Consider the following 19,113-nt stretch of genomic DNA (forward strand, 5'->3'; position numbering starts at 1 on the left):
ACAGCTTGTTGGGTGACTAAATTGGGAGGAACACTGTCAGGTGATCTACAGCTCCCAGAACTATGTTAATGAGTCTTTAAAACTGACTTTTGCAAAATTCCTCTGGCAATACTTGTAGTAATGAGACCAGGTATTTTCTGCAGTTACTCATGCTTAGTTTCATTCTCTTGTGATGTGTAGTTAATTCTCAGAGAAACTAATTCATTATAATGGTAATGTGGGCTCTCATCCAATAGCCCTTGAGATGTAACAAGCATCACCAGGGCACCAGAATGGCCTTTGTGAAAGAAGAAACAATGCCCAGTGTCTGTAGTCCTTTGATCAAAGTGAGAAAAAATAGGGATTGTAGTTCATTTATAAGATGTCAGCAATCATTACCCCTTTCTTATGCTTTGAATGCTGATTTCCATCCTAATAATTCTTCAGTACTTGGACCAACGGTAATTTAAATAAGAACTACTCAACAAATATTATTCAGAAAAAATTAGTTGGACCTCACACATAATGCTTTGGAATGTTTATTATACAATGACATTGACAGTTTTATGCCTGTACAAATTTGTTGCACATTCCATTGAGTAATCCCATATTGTAGAAGAAAACACACACACACATACACACACACACACAAATTTACCATTTATTTTGCCTTCCTTAAGCAGATGAAGGAAAATTAATTAAAAACTCATAAACTTGAGACATAGTACAGAAGAGAAAAAGATAAACAGAAACTTTATCTCAAGAAAGGAAGTAGCATAAATGGAATGGTGATAACAGCCTAAAAATTTAGAAGATTGAATAAAGAGGTTTCATTGGAGGTTCAATTTTAAATGTTAATACCTTGCAATTTCACATGACTTATCAAAGTAAAATGATGGCAATTTTCTACCTAATAATGGTATTCCTAGAAATCTATAAATCTCTTAATTATTAAGGCTTTTGAATTTCTGTTACTGAGTATCTCATATCACCTGCTGAGTATTTAAATTTTATGATCAGTCCTGTAGTGCTTCATTTAAATGCAGAGGTTTCTTTTAAAAGATCATTATCATAAGCTGTTTGTTTGCTTCACTGTCATTCGTCAAAGGAGGAAAAAAATGTAGTTTGCAGAAGATGTTTCTTAGAAGAGTTACCCTGTGGCATCTCTTTTACCCCATCAATCCCCCACAACCTACTAGCTGCTGGGGTGGTCTGCAGTTCAAATGTCAAAGCTTTCTCTTAAGTGAACCAGAATGTATTTTGTGTAGCACGCAGGGGGTTAAATTGCATTTCAGATAAGCAAGAAACTAAAAAGCATTAAATTAAAAGAAGACATGTTTGCAGTTTTCTGTTTGAAACAATATCTTGTTTAGTTTAAAAATGATCACTTTTAAAACAATGCATACCACTTGCTTTATGATTCTTCCATTTTTCTGTCATCTACGTATAAATTCAGAATTTGAGAATAAGATTTCTGGGTTGTTAGGCAGAACACTGGAGCTGTCCATGACACTTTAACAGGCATTATCTGTAGTGATTAAATTTTACATCAAATACACCTCATTCAAAGAAAAGTGATGCATTGGTTATTTTAAATGGATCCTTAACCAAATAAACCACAACAAAATGAACATAATTACAAAGTATGAATGTAGAACTTGACACATATGGATTGGAAATATGGGAATATATATGTATGAGAGCAAATTGTGCTAATTTATATCTCTGTGTATGCACACATATACACACAACATACATGCTTATATGTTATTAAATGGGTAAACTTTATGCTTAGTGTGTTTGAAAATATAGTAAAGTACACAAAACTTATCTGCTTGAGCCTTCTGCATGAATCTCATATTAAAAATCTCATGTCATGCTCTTTCCCTGTGTGTGTGGTGTGACCCTAGCAGCATGCCCTTGCTTCTGATTGATTTATCTCTTGATTCCCTGAGAAGCACATTCCAGAAGGTGGGCAGGAGAGTCACCTTGCCTAAGCAAGCAGAGCTCCTTGTGTCCTGCCATACCCTTCCTGGTATCCTTTCTCATCCCCCTACCCCCAAGCTTTCTAGGCCATTGTTTTTTATATTACAGGAGACATAAGAAGTGCATGTCGTCCCTTCCATGTTCATTTGGGACTGCCTCTGGGAAGACTTCCTTGATTTCCTCTTTTAGAGAATTCATCCTTTTCTTTATTCTACCCCGTCAGGCAGGCAGGATATTTGTGCCTTCATTCCAGCATTTGTAACATGCTTACATTATAAGCAGTCTCAAGGAACAGAATTGAGTTTTACTTCTTTTGCTTTTTTGTATGGCTGTGATTAACACATAGTTTTTAATGTCTTTCCTGGATTTTACTTGATTAACATAATTACTTACAGTAGAGGTGACTGGGAAAAGCAAAGTAGAAATACACAGTAAGACAAGAAGGAGTGATATGGTCCAGTAAGTGAGAATATTTGTCTTCAGACCTATGTACTTTTGCATCATTTACCCTGAGATCATTAATAATTGCTAATATGATATTTCCTGCTTTAAAAAACAAATGTAATTAGGCTAAGCTCATAATTGGAGACTTTCAATATTTTCATACACAAATTCATTTATTCATGATTAATGAGTTTATCTAAATGGTATTGAGGCCCTACTCTGTGCCAGGCAGTGATAGGAAGTGATACCAAGTTGAACCAGACAGTGTCTGTGCTTAGGCAACTAATGGTATACTGGGGTGGTGGGCAATGCTATTAGGAAGAAAAAAGGCAGAAATGGTCTAGAAGTATAAAGGAAAGGAATTAAAGAGAGGGAATTCATGAAAGGCTTCCTAGAGGAGGAAAAGCTTGACCTGAATTTTGAAAAACAGGACCTAGCCCAAGAAAAAGGAAAATGAGGTGGAAAAGAAGCCTTCCAGTTGGGGCAAAGTCATATGCAAAGACATGGGGGGGAAAAACAGAATAGTGTGTGTTTGGCAAAATGTAAATAAGTTTGGTAATTTGGTGTGTCTGAAGCATAGGGTACATGTAAGGTGAGAGGGGCAGGGTCCGCATTGTCAAGAATCTTCTATGCTGATTAAGGAGTTGTTGCAGGTAGTGGAAGCCACTGAAAGAATTTAAGCATTGGCATGACAAGGCCAAATCTGTGCTTTAGATAAATCCCTTTGACTACGCCATGGATGATGGATAGGAGGAAGCAAGTCTGGAGTCAGGAGACCAGTTATGGGGTGAGACCAGTTATGGGGTCATTAACAAATCCAGAAGAAAAATGATGAGAGTCTGACCTTAGTCAGTGGCTATGAGGATAAAGTAATGTAGTAGGGAGAGAAGGAAGAGGGGAGTGGAATGGACTTAGCCTTCAAGAGAAGAGACTAAAGCAACACAATCTGGCGCTCATTGAATGTAGAAAATGAAGAAGAAGAGTCAAGGTAATTCCCTATGGCTTGGATGAATGGGTAGGTGATAGTGGTGCCATTCATTGCAATAAAAAAAAAATAGGAAAAGGCCAAGCTGTTTTGGAGAAAAACAAGGAATATATTTAGAGCAGAATGATGCCTGGGGATTAAGAGATTCAGAAATTCTAGCTTTTTATCTTAAAACAGATGTGCCTGCTATAGAGATTTGATCCAGGGCTTTTCTATTATATTTCTGGTATCATTGTTTCTTTACTTCCATTAAGGATATGTATGCTATATTTTATAGATATATATATTCATATTTCAATTTTCTATAATAAATTAAAATTCAAATCTTATAGACTCCTATACTTTATAAAGGAAGCTTTAAATCAAGAAATTTGAGAGCCTCATGAGTCATTAGAAATAATCAAATCCAGCCCTTCATTTCATAGATGAAGATCTTAAACCTAAATTGCTTAAGTGACTTGTCCAAGTTCATGGAGTAAATCAATGATAGTACCTGGATTAAAATCCAGATATCCTGACTCCTGGCTGACTGTGTTCTTAATGTGCCATCTCCCTTTTTAAAAAGGTAAAGGGAAAAATTAAGCAGGCACAAATGTTGTTAAGGTTTCATGACTCTGACATTTTCCTTGTGTGAGAAGGTGGGTGTGGAAGAGAGGTGCCAGGCTAGTAAAATGTGTTTTGGCACAGGAGACATCTCGTTTGTTTACAAAGAGAGAATGACTTTCCTGGGTCCTGGCCCAACTCTGGGGCACTGTGAATGACTTTGGCAACTTTCATCAGCCACAAAAATGTGGTCTCACAAGAGTTATGACCAAGAAAAGCGATCGCAGGAGAATTTGTTCATAGGGGATTTTCTGGGGTGCCCTTGATATCTTCTCCATATGTCTCAATGCGGGTGCTGCTACTGCTTCTTTAGAGGTGATATAACAAAAATCTGCTCACCTGATTAACACCAGTAACTGGAAGTGTCTCCCTATTTACAGGAATAAATGTAGTCAGTCACAGGTAGACTCCATCACAGCATTCACTAACTCTATTGAAACAATCAATCTACACATTTCTATTTCCTTCCAGGCTCAACTCATTGTACTTGTAGTAACTGGCACCAGGCTTAGTACACAGTACATATTTATTACACATATGCTAAGAGTCAACTGAACGGATGCAGAGTGTAATAAGTCTGAACTGATAGTAGAGTCTGTCTGGTCCTGGTTTGGGCCACTTGTGGGGTGATGCATAAGCAGAATAAAATCAAGGGGTTACTGAGACTCAATGACCCAGGAGCAGATGGTGGACATCAGTGCTAGGAAGCAAGAACAGAGTCCAGAAAAGAAAGTCAAGACTGCTAAAACTGATGGAGCATGAATTGGTATTGGGAAAGGGGACATCAAAATCAGGAGCCAGCAAAGATAAAGCAAGTAGCAGGAACCAGGAAATTGGAGAAGGAACGTGGGGTGGGCCAACAGCATTGACAGCCCTTGCTGTCGTCTCAGCCTGACGTGAGTCTGACACACACTGAGGGGCCACAGCCTGGCATCTGACATTGATTAGCTGTTCCACCTTGCTTTCTATAACCTCTCTGAACCTCAGTCACCACATCTATAAAATGAGATCCTTGGAGCTCATAATAGTTAATGTCTCTTTCAGCTCTTTTATACTAATGGTTTTCTTTTTTCCATAAATAGTAAGTGTTCCTCAAATATCAAAATGAGAAATGGGGTCCATGTCATGAATATCAGTCCAGAAACCATTTTGAATATTAGCTAAATAGATCTATTGTCTAAAAAGACAAATGTACTTCTCCATTTGGTAAAAGAAACAGTGTGTTTGGAGATCTAATAATAGAAATTCCTGCAAATAATATATTTGGCCTCAGCCATCTTTTTTATAAAGCCATAAACCTAGATATAGTTGCATTTTCAATATTGCCACTGATTTATGAAACAGTGATATTAGATAAAACCATCAACATTTAAGGCATTTTTTACATTGTTTTACCTTTTTATTGCTTTCCCATATTTACCCTTTTACTTTATTTCATGGTTGTTTTGCCATAACTGAGTAATACCATATGCACCAACATTCAATGAGGGTCCACTTAATCTACAACATATTTTAAGCAAACAATGCCTATGTCAATTTTTATAGGGTTTAAAATGTTATTTTCTTAAGAATTACATGGAGAAATTATATTATTTGTGCTTTAAGATAGGCTTGGTTTAAGAGTTCCCTTGCAGTGATCTCTTGGAGTGAAATGATAGGGAATGCATTTCACATATAAGACATGTCATAATCTCACACAGATTTTGGTTCTCATGAACATGAAGTACCAAGGGTTTTAAGAGTCCAGTAAGAGAGCTTTCCCAAAATTCTCTCTCTCATAATGGAGAAGGATAGCATTAATTCTCCACTTTAGTCATTGGGCAAAGGACAGGGTAGGCCATTTATGAGTGAGCTACAATTGGCCGATAATCTTAACTTCTTAAAAATATTTTGTCTTTGTCTATTCAATAATACTACTTCTCATACAGTTGACTGGATTATTTCCTTTCTCACCATGTATAACCTTTCCCAGGATTTTACAGCCATAGTGTGCAAATGTTTAAATTAAAAAAATTTTAAAATGATCTATCATTGAACAAGTTTCAGCTCATCATTTCTGTAGCTTTCATTTTACATATTCCCTGCACGAATATTGTGTTATCAGAATTTGTCTATAACACTGGTGGCAACATGCTTGTGTTTGATGGAAGACTTTCCTTTCGGATGGGGCACAGCCTGCTGGGTAATCTATCTAGCCTCTTCAAAAGCAATATATCAGCTCTGCTACCAAGTCATCATGTGGATCTTAGACAATTTCCTTAACTTCCGTGAGCCTCTGTTTACACATCAGTGAAATGAGGCGAGTAATACAGTATCCGGATTGTTGCAGATATTCAATCAACTACATATTTGTAAAACCTGGCACATAGTTAGCCTCACTAGAGGCTTAGTTATTCCTATTCCCTTTGTTATATTTAACAATGGTTGGTAAGAAATAGAATGGGCAGAACAAAACAAACTTATGTGACTAAGAAAAAAGGTAGGAACTTACGAGAGAATGTTTAATGATCCCCTTGTATTAAAAGTATTGGCAAAGTAAACTTTCCACATACCTGGCCCTATAGTTTCTGATCTCACCTCTAATTAACATGGTCTCCAATATGATGAAGCGTAGTGAAAGTGATCCTTTTCTATTGATGCATGATTTTTTCAAAGGAATAAGTAAATGCATACTCAAGAGCTGGCTAAACATGTAATCAACCAATCAATTAATCAGTCATTCAACCAGCCAGCCAATCCAATAACTGAGCACTTGCCACAACTCTGAGGCTAGTGGAGCATCAGAAAATAGAGTTTAGAACTTTCTTTGATGTCTGACTTTTCTTTGATCTCCATGAAGTCAGCTGAGGCCTCTGTTTCTTAAAGCTATAAAATGGAATCAGTTCTCTCCCTATAGGTTTGGCATAAAGATCAAATCAGACAATGTATATGAAATCTCTTTTGTAAATATCAAATCACTTTACAAATATAACATTATTTCCTTGCTTAAAAATCATCATTAATCAAATGTCATCTCTTTTCAAATCATATCATATATCCTTTTCCTAGTCTTTTGGACAATACTTTATAAAACTCTGGAGTAGCAGTATAGTCAAATAATTTTATGATTCAGGTTGGGAGACTCTTTTATAACTCATCTGTTCTTGTGGTCAGCATCTTCTAAGCTTGAAATTCACATCTTGGATGTTTATAAAATATTAAACCTTAAGGTAGCCATCATTTTCTGTAAATATATTTTAAAAACCAGTAGGATATATATGAAGACAATCAAATTTGTTACAACTCTTTCCTGCAGCTAGCTGATATGGCACATCAAGATGGATTTCACAGTTATACATCTGCAGAGGAATGTTTAGAGATAAGATGAAAGCAGTCCTCCTTATTAATCACACATTGTATGTTTGACTTCTGCCTCTCTCCTCGGCCTTTAAATCAGCTACATCTGGTTCTTGCTACTTAAGTGTGCCATTACCTTTTGCATTAAAAGGCAGTTATTCCTAGAGAAAGCAGCCCCATTTGATTAAAAAATAATTAACTAGAGTTATATTCATACTACTCATCATGGCAGCCCAAATGAGAATTTTAGTATAGGTTGGAGACCTACTTCATTTCTACAACATGGTCAGCAGAACTGAGAGGCACCTTATGGCTGTGATGAATGCTAGTATAAAACAGTTATTTTGCTTTGCCAGTGTTAATTTTATAGTATCAAAAAAAGCATAATAGTACAGTATCAAGATCTGACACATAGATAGGATCGCAAAGCAGCTGAACCTTGATGTAATGACCTATACCAGGGGCTGTCCTCCTCTATGAAGACCGGGGTCCGTGGCTGTTACAATACTCAGAGCAAGTCAAGCTCCGGGGACTGACTCCTGCTAACCAGCTGCATAAGAAATTGACGTTAAATTATCAAACAGATCCTGTATTGGAGTTCACTGATAGTGAATTGTCTCTCCGAAGGGAAATCTGCATAGGAAACCAAATTTCTTGTTAAGCAGTGTGTGTGACATAGCAGAGTAATTCTGATGTTCTAAATCAGTGCTACTCAAGGAAATTGTTGTCATTTTGTAACAAAGTAAGAAGCTTGCACCAGAATGTAAATTATAGGATCACTTTTTTCTTTTAGAAAGTTTGCTCATGTACAGACATGGATAATATATGTCCCCAACCTATACTAAAATTCTCATTTGGGCTGCCATGATAAGTAGCATGAATATAACTCTAGTTAATTATTTTTTACTCAAATGGGGCTGCTTTTTCTATATATCAGGTGAACTAAACAGTGTTCTTCATGATAGATAATTTACATTCTGGCACAAAGTTCCCATCTCATGGCTAGCTGATCACAGACAGTTAGCATACCAGCAGTTGTTTCATGGCCCACACTTTGAGAAGTACTGGTCCTTTGCCTGAATTAGAATTACGTTGGGAAGCTTTATAAAATATATAGTTTCCTAGTATGCACCCTTGAAGATTTCTGGTGTGTTGTACCTCCATCTGCATTTTAAATTCTTTCCATGTCGTTTTGATGAACACTCAAGGTTTAGGGGTGGTTATAACATAGAATAATTAAGTAGTGCTAGGCTGAATAAACTAGGGGTTAAGAATATGGGTTTTGGAGTTGGGGGTTGAATTCTTGCCTGTTCTTGAGCAAGTTGTTTTGGGGTTTCTAAGCCTCAATAGTTTCATCTATAAAACACATAAAGTTGCTGTGAGGTTTAAGTGCAGTTATATTAATAAAAGGAAAACACTTAGCTCAGTTCCTGCTGCATAGCAGGCAATTAATAAATGTCAGCTATAAATGACTGGTATTATCTTCACAGTAAAACTTACTTCTTGCCGTTTTTTAGGTTATGCACGTTCATGTATATGCATACATACTCCCTTGTCCAAATAATCTGGACAAGTAAGGAACATGCTGCTTATGTTTCCCTGTCTGAGCCTTCTTTTGCTAAACATTTATCAAATGTAATAGTCAAAACATTTGGTTGTAAATGTTAAAAACCTAAATCAATGTAATTGAAGGGGAAAAATGTTGGCTGCTCAGGGGGAGATTATTAGATCATGCAACTTACAAGTGAATGACCAAGGGTGCATTTACCTAAAAACATGGCTGGATCCACATGCTCAAAAGGTATCCTTCTATCCATATCACCTGGCTCTATCATATCTATCTATAATACCTGTCTATCTAGCTACCTAGCTATCTTTCTGAGCTGGCTCTGGTTTTGTGGTAGCAAAATGGGCATCAACCTTGTTAGGCATATATATGTTACCACCTTACTAACCACAGAGAAAAAAGAAGTTCTTTTGAAAATTAGTTTGACAAAATTCCAAAACTGAGGCTTAATAGCCTTACTTTGCAATATCTTTCCATTCTTGAATAACTCACACTTGCTAAGTAAGAGCAGAACATTATGGTTTGCCAGGCTCAAACATGTACCTGCTCCTGAAGCTAAGGTGGGAGAAAACTACCTGAAGCATTTGTTTGGAAGGGGTGAAAGATAATTTCCCAAAAGAAAGTTAAGGGATGTGATAAGGAAAAGGAGAACACATGATGAGGAATCCAAACTGACAGATATTTATTACTCTGACCTACCCTCTTTTCCTCTACCCTTCCCTTGTCGTTTAAATACGTTGGTTCAATTGAAATAAAGCCACGATTTGGCCCAGAGACCTTAAATTTATTAAAATAATTTTCAGATATTTATTCTAATCTATTTTGTGTTTGTTTTACAATAAAATGTTACGGGTTGAAATTCCCCATGTCTAACTTGGAATACAGAAGGAAGGGGAATATCTTATATTGACCAAGAACAGATTCAGAATTTATTAATAGCTTTGTGAGTTTGATTCTAAACTTAAATTTATGTTCGCTTAGGGAAGATTCATATTTGATAAATAGAAATAAGCAAGGGATGATGTTAGAAAGTGACCTGCCAAAGTTTCACAAAGGGGAATTTACATTTAGACTTTATTACATGATAATAATGTTACTATGGATTATTAAATAGTGGATGTATTATGGTTCACTAAGTCAGTGAAAATCACGTAGCTGTTAATGATTTGGAACCCGGCTTGTGAAGCACGACTTGGCAGAGCTATCAAGTGGTTGAAAGTGTTGGTATGAGAGTTAAGGACTTCAGTGCTCAAATCCAGTCTGGCTGTTTTTGTGGTGTGTGGCCTTGGGCCTGACTTCTCTGGGATGCAGTTTCCCCACATGTGTAATTGGGTAATGAAATGTAGTCACCACGCAGTGGTGGGGGAGAATGAAGTGCACTGACAGGGAGGTGCAGGCTTCTTGTGTATTTGTCAAGCAGTGCATATGCTTAGCTTTATTCTCCCAGGTGCCTAACAGGCTCCCTTGCAGTAAGTCACTTAATAATTCTTCCTGGCCCCATGGTACCATTTGTTTTACAACTATAGTGTTCTCTATGATGGTGCCATAAAGGACTAAATGTTACCCAAGGCAAGAAGAGTTAAGACCAACTTATGGGCTGCCTACTTTTGAGTTTGCAAAGGAGCATGGAGAATGGTTATAGCTAGCTGGCTCTCAGGCTCTGCAGCTCATTTCCATACCTCGTCATTTATATGTTAATATTCCCCTTAAAGGCTGCCCTCCTCCTACTCCTCATTCTCCCAATGCAGCGTGATTTTTTATTTATCGTTACAAAAAATGAAGCAGCAGGCTGAATTTCCCTGAGATGAGTGGTCAGCATGGTGTAATGGAAAAATCAGAGCACCAAGATTTAGATTTAAATTATTATATGAACTCTGCTGCATTTGTGCTGGGTGACCTTGGGTTCCTCCCTGACCCTCTCTGATTCTGTTGCCTGAGCTATAAAATAAACAGAACAGTGACACTGACTGTGTCTAACTCCCATCTCTGCTGAGAGGGTTAAATGAGATAATGCCAACAACAGAAAGCATAATACAAGTGCATATTATCATCATGATTGTGATTATTATGTATATGTATCAGTTTATTAACAGTTTGTTGACAACTGGATTCCTGTGTGCTCTGCTTCCATTTCCCCAGCTCCCAGAGATACAGAGGATCCCTGCCAGATGGCTGATTTGCCAGCTGCATCTTGTTTTGTCATTGTAAATATTACATGCCCCAACTGGGAGGCTTTGCTTATAATGTAGAATGCTTTGTCCTTTATCTCTTGCAGCTTGAGAATTACATTGTGGAAAATATGAAGTCGGAGATGGCCCAGATACAGCAGAATGCAGTTCAGAACCACACGGCCACGATGCTTGAGATAGGAACCAGCCTCCTGTCTCAGACTGCAGAGCAGACCCGAAAACTGACAGATGTTGAGACCCAGGTACACCCCCCGGGGCCAGAGTCTGCAAACTCAACCAGGAAGGTTTTGTGTGTGTCTGTGTCTGTGTGTGTGTGTGTGTGTGTGTGTGTGTGTGTGTGTGTGTGTGTGTGTGTGTTTTCCTTTAGCTTGCTCCATAAACACAGAGCACATTTCAGCACTCAGATTGGGGAAACATATACACTTTTGTTTATTGGTAATAACAACAATGACTGCCTGACATGCTATGCATGTTTCTTTTGATTTAATGAGGCTTGGTATATTTAACTTTGTATGTGTTTTGCAAAAACACGGCTGGCAAAGGACCTAATCAGTGTTTAAATTCAAATAAACACTGCAGCTACCAACTGTGATATGATATGTGTCAAACAAAATAACCATTTGGGTTAAATTGGTGCCTTTGATGTGCATTTTTGACCTGTCTTGTTTTGTCTCTGGTAATTCTCTAGTTATTGTGGCACCTGCAGAGGGTTTGTGCATTCAGTGGATAGAAAGGAAAAGCCAAATGAACTGATCAAGAGAGTGAGAGTGTGTGTGTGTGTGTGTGTGTGTGTGTGTGTGTGTGTGTGTATCTCCCTACCAGGGACAGTGACATATTTATTTGAGTACAAATCAGTAAAAACTAAGGATGCTCTTCAGTCATCACTGTCGCAAACCCACCATCACAGTTTAGTGCAAATAGCAAATATCAATTTGATGACTAGGAGATGATCTCTTGGTCCCCTTTTAGCTATGAAAATGGTCATTCAGGTATCATTCTGCAACTCAGGGGATGACTATCTCAACGTAGTTGATTTCTGGCATATTTCTGGCTGAAATATGTCAATCCAAAAATTAGGTGCAACCTTATTTCTAATTTATTTCATTTATGTTAATGACATCACAGATATGTGGATATTTAAAGAAAAATAACAATGTTAATTTATGTGGACAGAGCATTTTATATAACACAAACAACTTTCCCATGTACAAATGGTTTTTATGAAAATCATTTACAGTAGATAGTTCAGAGAGTTTGAGTGATTTCTCACATTGATACAGCTAGTGAATAAAATCTAGGACTCAAACTCCAGACTCACTTCTCTTCTTTTCTATCCTCCTTGATTAGTAATACTAGTAATTAACTAGTACTAATAATCAATAAGAACTTAAGTATTGACTGCACTGGAGGAATGAATCACATAGGCTTTAGAAATGTTTTTTTTTTTTTTTTTTTGCTGCACATTATCATCAGATCAGCATGAGGGATGGGGGAAAATTTGTAACTAAAAATTATAAGACTTTAATTGTTTATCATCACACTAAATAAGTTTCATAATCTATGCATATTGGCTTCTTGTGGTATAAATAATGTGATTGTGTTTTTTCTTATTTTTATTAGAACAGAATGCTCATCCTCTCCTACAAAACACTCTCATATATTCAAAAACTGACACAGTATATCTTACTTGATTGCACATTTGAAATTTTTATAGATCTCTGTTAAAATAAATTTTATGACATAAATGGCAGGGTTTTGTTTAATTTTTCCATCCCCCAAAACCTTATCTTGGATTGTTTTTGTTCTATTTCCACCTAGGAATTGTAGTTCTAGGAAAAAAATGTCCCATTGTTAAGTTGTTAATCTTCACACTGTTAAGTTGCATGCTATATAAGGTTTTAATAGACAACTTGTTCTGTCTGCATCCTTAAGGCCAAGACATATGTACTTTTGGAAAATAGTACAGAAAATTCAAAGAAAAAAGAATATATGAAGCAGCTAAAATTTATTATTAAGGGCCAATGAAAGTTTATTAGATACAGCAGGAACAACTTTAAGATAGCTAAAACCAACAACTAAAAAATCACCAACTTATCAGAACTACCAATGAGAGGAAAGTAGAGAAGGAAGACAATGGCCCAAACTGTATCCTACCTTAAGAAGTGAAGCCTATGTGTTCTTTTCATCTTCATTTTAATGTCTTTCCAAACCTTTTTCATGTAAACGTATACTCTTGTGGTGCTTATTTGAATTATTACGAGAAGATGTGTTCTGCTTAGACTGATGCCCTAATGTAGAGCCAACTTTACAAAATGAATCCTGAATTATTCCTTACCCTCAATACACCTTATGCATTTATAATAAGCATTTATAAACCAATAGATCCTTCTGTGCTATCCAGGTATGCTCTCCTAGTTTTGCTCCTATATTCATCTAACTTGACTTCACTTTGATAGGTGTAGCTTTTCCTAAAACTGATTTCAGGTCCTCAGTTATGTCAGGAACTCATGAAAATGACTTTGCAATACATTTTGGTGCCCTGGCTTTCACAGGATGATCTTATAAAGATCAGTAACTTATTGCTTTCTAGTTCTCTTCTGACTTTCTAGACTTGCAACTTAAAAAAAGGTGATAGAGCCATGGTTTTACTGCAACGGCATTTAAAGATACTCCTGTGCTCCATAAGCATCATGATCAGAAAAAAGACCTATAATGAGCACATCTAAATAACCCTCCTGGCCATGGTGAGAATCAGGAAACAATGCCATGCCCTTTCTTTCCTCCTTAGCCTGCCTTACAGTGTTTTTCTCACTCTGTTATCAGTTTGTGCCAATATCTCTTTGCCTTCAACATCCTTTTTCCAAGTGTGCAATATAAAGGGGTTAGTTTCAGGGATTATTCGTGTCCCTTTCTGTAATGTAATTATGTTTTTCACTTTTTCCCTCAAATTTGGTTTTGGAGGAGCTAATAGAAAAATTGCATTAAAATTCATCTCTAGTAATCTGTGCTTAGCTCAGTTCTAAGCAATTTTACATACATTAGCTATTTAATAATAAGAATAAATCCTATGTGGTAGATGATAGTGCCTTCCCTTGTTTAAAGATGAGGAAACTGAAATATAAAGAGGTGAAACAACTTGTCCCAGTTGAAAGAACTAGTGAATGCTGGAGTGAGAATTTGAACTCAGTCCAGCATCAAATCTCCATGCTTTACCAGCCCTCTCTCTATGCTGCCTCTCTCTGTATACCCCTTCTTTCTCTAAGTTTGCAGAATAGTAAGTGGGTCCAAGAAGAGGGAAAAACAGAATCAGGTAAAGCAAAAGGTAGTGTGGATCTAATAGGAGCCACCAAATGCTTTCTACAAATGGTGAGGATGCTGCTGCTGCTCTGCTAATGACAGTAATGACACCACCTATTATTGCCATTCTACCACGTGCCAGTCACATCATCTCATGGAACTGTAGGATCCAGTACTGTCCTTGCCACTTGCTGGCTGTATTCATTATGGAAAAGTTCCTTAGACACTGGGCCTAAGTTTCTTCCAATTTCCAATGCTTTACATGGGAACGTTAGTGTTAGAAATGAAATTTAATCAAGTACAAAAAGATATATTTTGAGTACTTCCTTGATGCAAGCTGTTTTAATAGCTACTATATAGAATACAACAAAAAATAAAGCAGTTCTTATTTTCAGTGAGTTTAATTGAGGAGGCATTTCCCCTAGTAAATTTCCTGCATGTCTAATCCCATTTTATCATCTGCTTCTCAGAGGTCACAAACGATCACACCTATTGTTTGGACCTCAATAGCGCAATTAGAAATATAAGACAATTCAGGAACAGTTTGTTCAATGAGCAGGAATCTCTAAGCAGAAACAGGTTTCTTCTCATATCTGCTCTCAAAGGAAAACTCTCAAAGTTGAAGCACTGTATCTCTAACTTGTTGAGGGAATAGTTGAATATTCAATATTTAGCCTTGGTTTAACAGAAATGGCAGTGAAACAGACTCTAACTGGGTAATGCATAAAAATACTCTGATGATTAATTTTTTTACAAAGTTTAGAAAAATGTTTGATAAAAGCAGAAAGTGCTTGCTGAGCCCACTAGCAGAGGGCTCAGCAAACTATGGTCCACAGGTCAAATTTGACCAGCCATTTCTTTTTGTAAGTAAAGTTTTATTGACCACAACCCCACTCATTCATTTTATATGTTGTCTATGGCTGCTTTCTCACTACAATGGCAGAGTTGAGTGGTTATACCAGAGACCGGATAGCCCACCACGCCTAAGATGTTTACTGTCGGGCTCATTATAGAAAAATCTGACCAACTCCTGCACTAGAATATAAACTCCTAAGGACCAGGATTTTTATCTGTCTTGTTCTTGTTCACTGCTCTATTAGAATTTAGAACAAGACTTGGTACATAGTAGGCTCTCAATAAATATTTGTGAGTGAAATGATTAAATTAACTAACCTTAGTCCCTTAATTTCTGTAGATTTCAACACAATACCTCTAAACCCAACGGCAATATCCTGAGGACCCACAAATAGCTGATGGGTCAGAATGTGACTTTAAGCACAAGCAGTCTAGTGCGAAGATGTTCTGACCCAACTAAGAACACTGAATGAATATATTTTCTCTATATTCTGACAAGTATAAGACATTTGGATACCTTCCTCACTCATACTGCTAATTTAGTGTATGTGATGAGGAGTCTGATGCCATCAGTTGCAACAAGCAGAAGACCTCATGGTGACATGAAAGAAAGCATTTTGGTGGCAGTTATAGACTGAGGGGTTTACCTTTTTAGCCAGAGGGAAGCTGCTTGTTTCTAGTTACATGGTAAGCCAAAGGAAAGAATTCAGACTCTGGAGATAGACTACCCGGGTTCCATTCTGTTTGCACTGAGCGTTAGCTATGTTGGTAGCTAATTTCTACATATGTAATGTAAGTACTATCTCTACCAAACTCCGTAACCAAATGAGGTTATTATTATATTGTAAATATAATATACGGTTATAGTAGTATATTATAAATATATACATTTATATATAATGAGATTATCATATTATAAATAAAATATATTTATATTGTAATAATAATGTTGCATATTATAATAATACATATATTATATATTATATTACATATAATATTATATATTTTTCTTTTGTTTCTTTCTATTTTTTCCAAAGATGTGCTTGTGGGATGTGTTTAGGCTAAGAAGGAAATGTCTATTGTCATTTTAATGGAACACTTCTATTATTGCCAAGCAGCAAGTTCCATAGACACATGGCAAAAAAGTGGTCAATTTATCATCGTTTGCTATGCAATTCTCTTGGTTGCTCACTTTTGAACTTCAGGCCTATTTTAATACACCAGTAATATGTAATATAATATGAATATATAATATGTATATATTATAAGTAAAATATATTTATATATAATTATATTGTATTAATTATAAATTATTATATCATAACTAAGATAAACATTAATTCCCTGAGATTATCTAATTTCCACATTTGTATTTTCTCAACTGTTTCACCAAAAATTTTAAGAAGTTTTGTTTTTCAAAGTTTAATAGTCCTCTTAATTTGGAGTAGTCGTCCACTTTTTTCCTTGAGATTGACATTTTAAAGAAACTGGGTAAATTATTTTCATAAATTGTCTCATATTCTGAATTTGTCTGAATATTTGTTTATTTTGCCCTTTAATGTACTCTTCCATCTCCTGCAGTTTCTTTAACTGGAAGTTAAGTTTAACGTCTTGTTTGGGTTGAATTGAACATTGTGGTAAGGGTGCTTTGTAGAATTACTGGTCACTTCCTATTGCATCTCATCAAAAGGCACACATGCCAGACTGCCACACCCTCAGTGATGCTGTTTGTTAACTTGGTTAGGGTTATAACCTCCAAATCACTGCATCTCAATGGTTCACTTTTCCCCTGGAAATTAAAAGATAACCTGTAGAGTAATGCTTTGTTACATTGCCCATCACTAACCAAATAAATTACTTTATTGATTTTGCAAACTGGTGATTTTTTAAAACTCTCTCAAAATTTAATTGCCAAGACATTATAATTTATGTTACTTTTTTTGTTTGGGAAAAAATATTAAACCAAAAGGAAACACAAGTCTACCATCAGGGCTCATTTCAAAGTTAATGTGCTATTGAAAGAGATTTTCTTTCATGGTCCTTGTATTTCACCTCAATCTCTATCTTTCTTTTAGCATTAATATTGATTAAAACATGATCAGAAGCACTCTTAAAAGCATTAAAGGGGAGCTGTCTGAAATTTTCTAGCTCACTTTCTCTGGGAAACTAATAATTTTTGTTTTTAAATGTTTGTTTATTTTTTTAAAGACAGAACTAAAGTTTTATAGACCATAAATCCTCAATTTTAGGTTTTATGCCTTTCTTACTCTGTGGCATATTTTGGAAAATTTAATCTTTGAAATTGTTCCTTGTGGGGCTTGTTCCATATACTCTTCACTCTTTTTCTTTCTTCCTTTTTTCTTTTCTTTCTTTCTCTTTTTTCCAGAGATGTGCTTGTGGGATGTGTTTAGGCTAAGAAGGAAATGTCTCTTGTCATTTTAATGGAACACTTCTATTATTGCCAAGCAGCAAGTTCCATGGACACATGGCAAAAAAGTGGTCAATTTATCATCGTTTGCTATGCAATTCTCTTGGTTGCTCACTTTTGAACTTCAAGCCTATTTTAATACACCAGTGGAGACAGTTGAAATAAAGCAGCAATGAGGTCAAAGTGATGGGTAAAGAAAAGAAGGAATTGGCATTTGTGCTCAAAACTAGCCCAAGATGACTGACATTTAGCCTGGACTTCTGAGATTAGGCCCCCTTTTCTCCCATGCTCAGACGCCGATTAGATTTGAACTGTTACTTGCTAGGCATGTGGGCCTTGTTACCCTCTCTGTGACCATTATCCAACTTTGTAACACTTACTGTTTGTTCTTCAGCATAGCATCCAACACATAGCTATTAGCACCCCAGTGTCTGGACCTGTGCTGGGGTCTGTAGGTTGAGAGGGCTCCAAACAGAATGGTTCTACATCTGTGCTATTGACATCCTGATAGGGGCAGAAAGACAGCAAAGGAGTGAATAGGCAGGACATAGTGATGATTCTATAAAGAAAATAGCATAAAGACAACCTGATGAAGAGTGAGGAGGGAGTTACTTTACAGAATGTGGCCAGAATGGGACTCTCTGAGCAATACTTGGGTGATGAGAAGTTGTCAGCCACGCATCTGGGAAGGGGATGGCATTCCATGCAGAGGAAACTGCAAGTGCAAGGGCCCTGAGCTGAAAATGAATTTGGTATGTTTAGGTGGCAGAAAGGAGGCTACATGATTGGAGCATAATAAACAAGCAGAAGAGCAGCAGGAAGTGAGATGTAAGCAGTAAGCAGGGATCTGATGGTGGGGGCCCTTGTTTGCTAGGCTAAAGACTTCGAAATTCATTCTAATTGCAAATGGAATCCCTTAGCATATTTAACATAAGAGGTGGCATGATCTGTTTTATGTTTTTAAGAAACATATGACAAATGGACTAGAGGTAGGGCAAAGTAGAAGCAGGAAGACAAATGAGAAGCTATAGTGGTCTCCAGACTTAGATATGGGCAGCTTCATTTCCCATTTTGGATGGTTCCATTCTGTTCTCAGGGGACATGGAAAAGAAAACTTACTGTCCTTTGTATTAATAAAATAAAAATTTTGGCATTTGAGAATGTTAGAAAGTGTGATCAGGAAGCATGGATTTTAATTAACTGCTTATGATATACTCGATTCAGTGAGACAATGTACATCTCATTCATAAACAAATATTGTCTTCTCTGTGCCAACCACTGTTCTAGGTGTCACCAAAATGTACAAGTGTTTTATTCCCTATGTCATTATTTTACAAATTGTCACCAATAAAGAAAGAAAAGTCTTACCTGGACGAAAATACGTTTAATAGTTGAAAGTTATATCTTATGTATCCCTAATGTTTATTTTCTCTATCATTTTTTT

General features: G+C 36.5%; 1 protein-coding gene across 2 annotated transcripts in view; it reads left to right on the plus strand.

Moving 5' to 3' along the window:
• Positions 1-19,113, plus strand: part of ANGPT1 (angiopoietin 1) — a 233,485-nt gene that overhangs the window by 131,288 nt on the left and 83,084 nt on the right. For both annotated transcript variants that reach the window (XM_045560910.1, XM_045560911.1), the window contains exon 2: positions 11,176-11,331. In XM_045560910.1, the coding sequence (XP_045416866.1) occupies positions 11,176-11,331 (156 nt within the window). The remainder of the gene's footprint in view (positions 1-11,175; positions 11,332-19,113) is intronic.

The sequence above is a fragment of the Lemur catta genome, chromosome 9 (assembly GCF_020740605.2).
Source record: "Lemur catta isolate mLemCat1 chromosome 9, mLemCat1.pri, whole genome shotgun sequence".
NCBI classification, from domain to species: Eukaryota; Metazoa; Chordata; class Mammalia; order Primates; family Lemuridae; genus Lemur; species Lemur catta.